The 472-nt window shown below is 66.9% G+C and overlaps 1 protein-coding gene across 1 annotated transcript; it reads right to left on the bottom strand.

Annotated features, from left to right (window-relative positions):
- Positions 1–6: 6 nt before the first annotated feature.
- On the bottom strand, positions 7–472 carry MRFAP1 (Morf4 family associated protein 1; the record flags this gene model as incomplete). The annotated part of the gene is made up of 2 exons (XM_005852783.1): positions 394–472; positions 7–275 (listed from the first exon to the last, which is right to left on the bottom strand). A coding segment is annotated over exon 2 (231 nt), but the record flags the coding sequence as incomplete, so codon positions are not given.

The raw sequence follows: 472 nt of genomic DNA, 5'->3' as shown, positions 1-472 counted from the left end.
GAGCGCGCTCTGCTCCGAGGCCTCCACCTGCGTCTGGATCTGCACGAGCATGTGGTCCATCTCCCACAGCTTGCTCCGGCTGCGCAGGTAGGCGCGCCCGTGCTCGCGCGTCAGCGCCGCGATGTCCTCGCGCATCTCGTGGATGACGGGCAGCAGGAACTGCTCGAAGTCCTCCTCGGGCTCCAGCACCTCCACCTCCTCCGGCTCCGCCAGCTCGACGATGTCCAGGGGCCGCATCCTCCTCGCTCCTCCGGGGACCGTAGGGTCGGCGTCAGCTGCGGAGAGAAAACGGAGACTCGCTACGCTTAGCCACAGAGTCCCAGAACCGCCTCGCAAACTTTTACCCGGGTCCAACTTTCCGCCGCCGAGAAGCCACGGAAAGGGGCGACTTACGCGCAGAGCAGCCGCGAACAAAATGGAGGCCCGGCCGTCAACCAGCTCCCTGCGCGTTGCGGCCCCGTTCACGACACCG

The sequence above is a fragment of the Myotis brandtii genome, unplaced genomic scaffold, assembly GCF_000412655.1.
Source record: "Myotis brandtii unplaced genomic scaffold, ASM41265v1 C40969894, whole genome shotgun sequence".
In the NCBI taxonomy this organism is placed as follows: Eukaryota; Metazoa; Chordata; class Mammalia; order Chiroptera; family Vespertilionidae; genus Myotis; species Myotis brandtii.
This window is presented reverse-complemented; position numbering and strand designations above follow the sequence as displayed.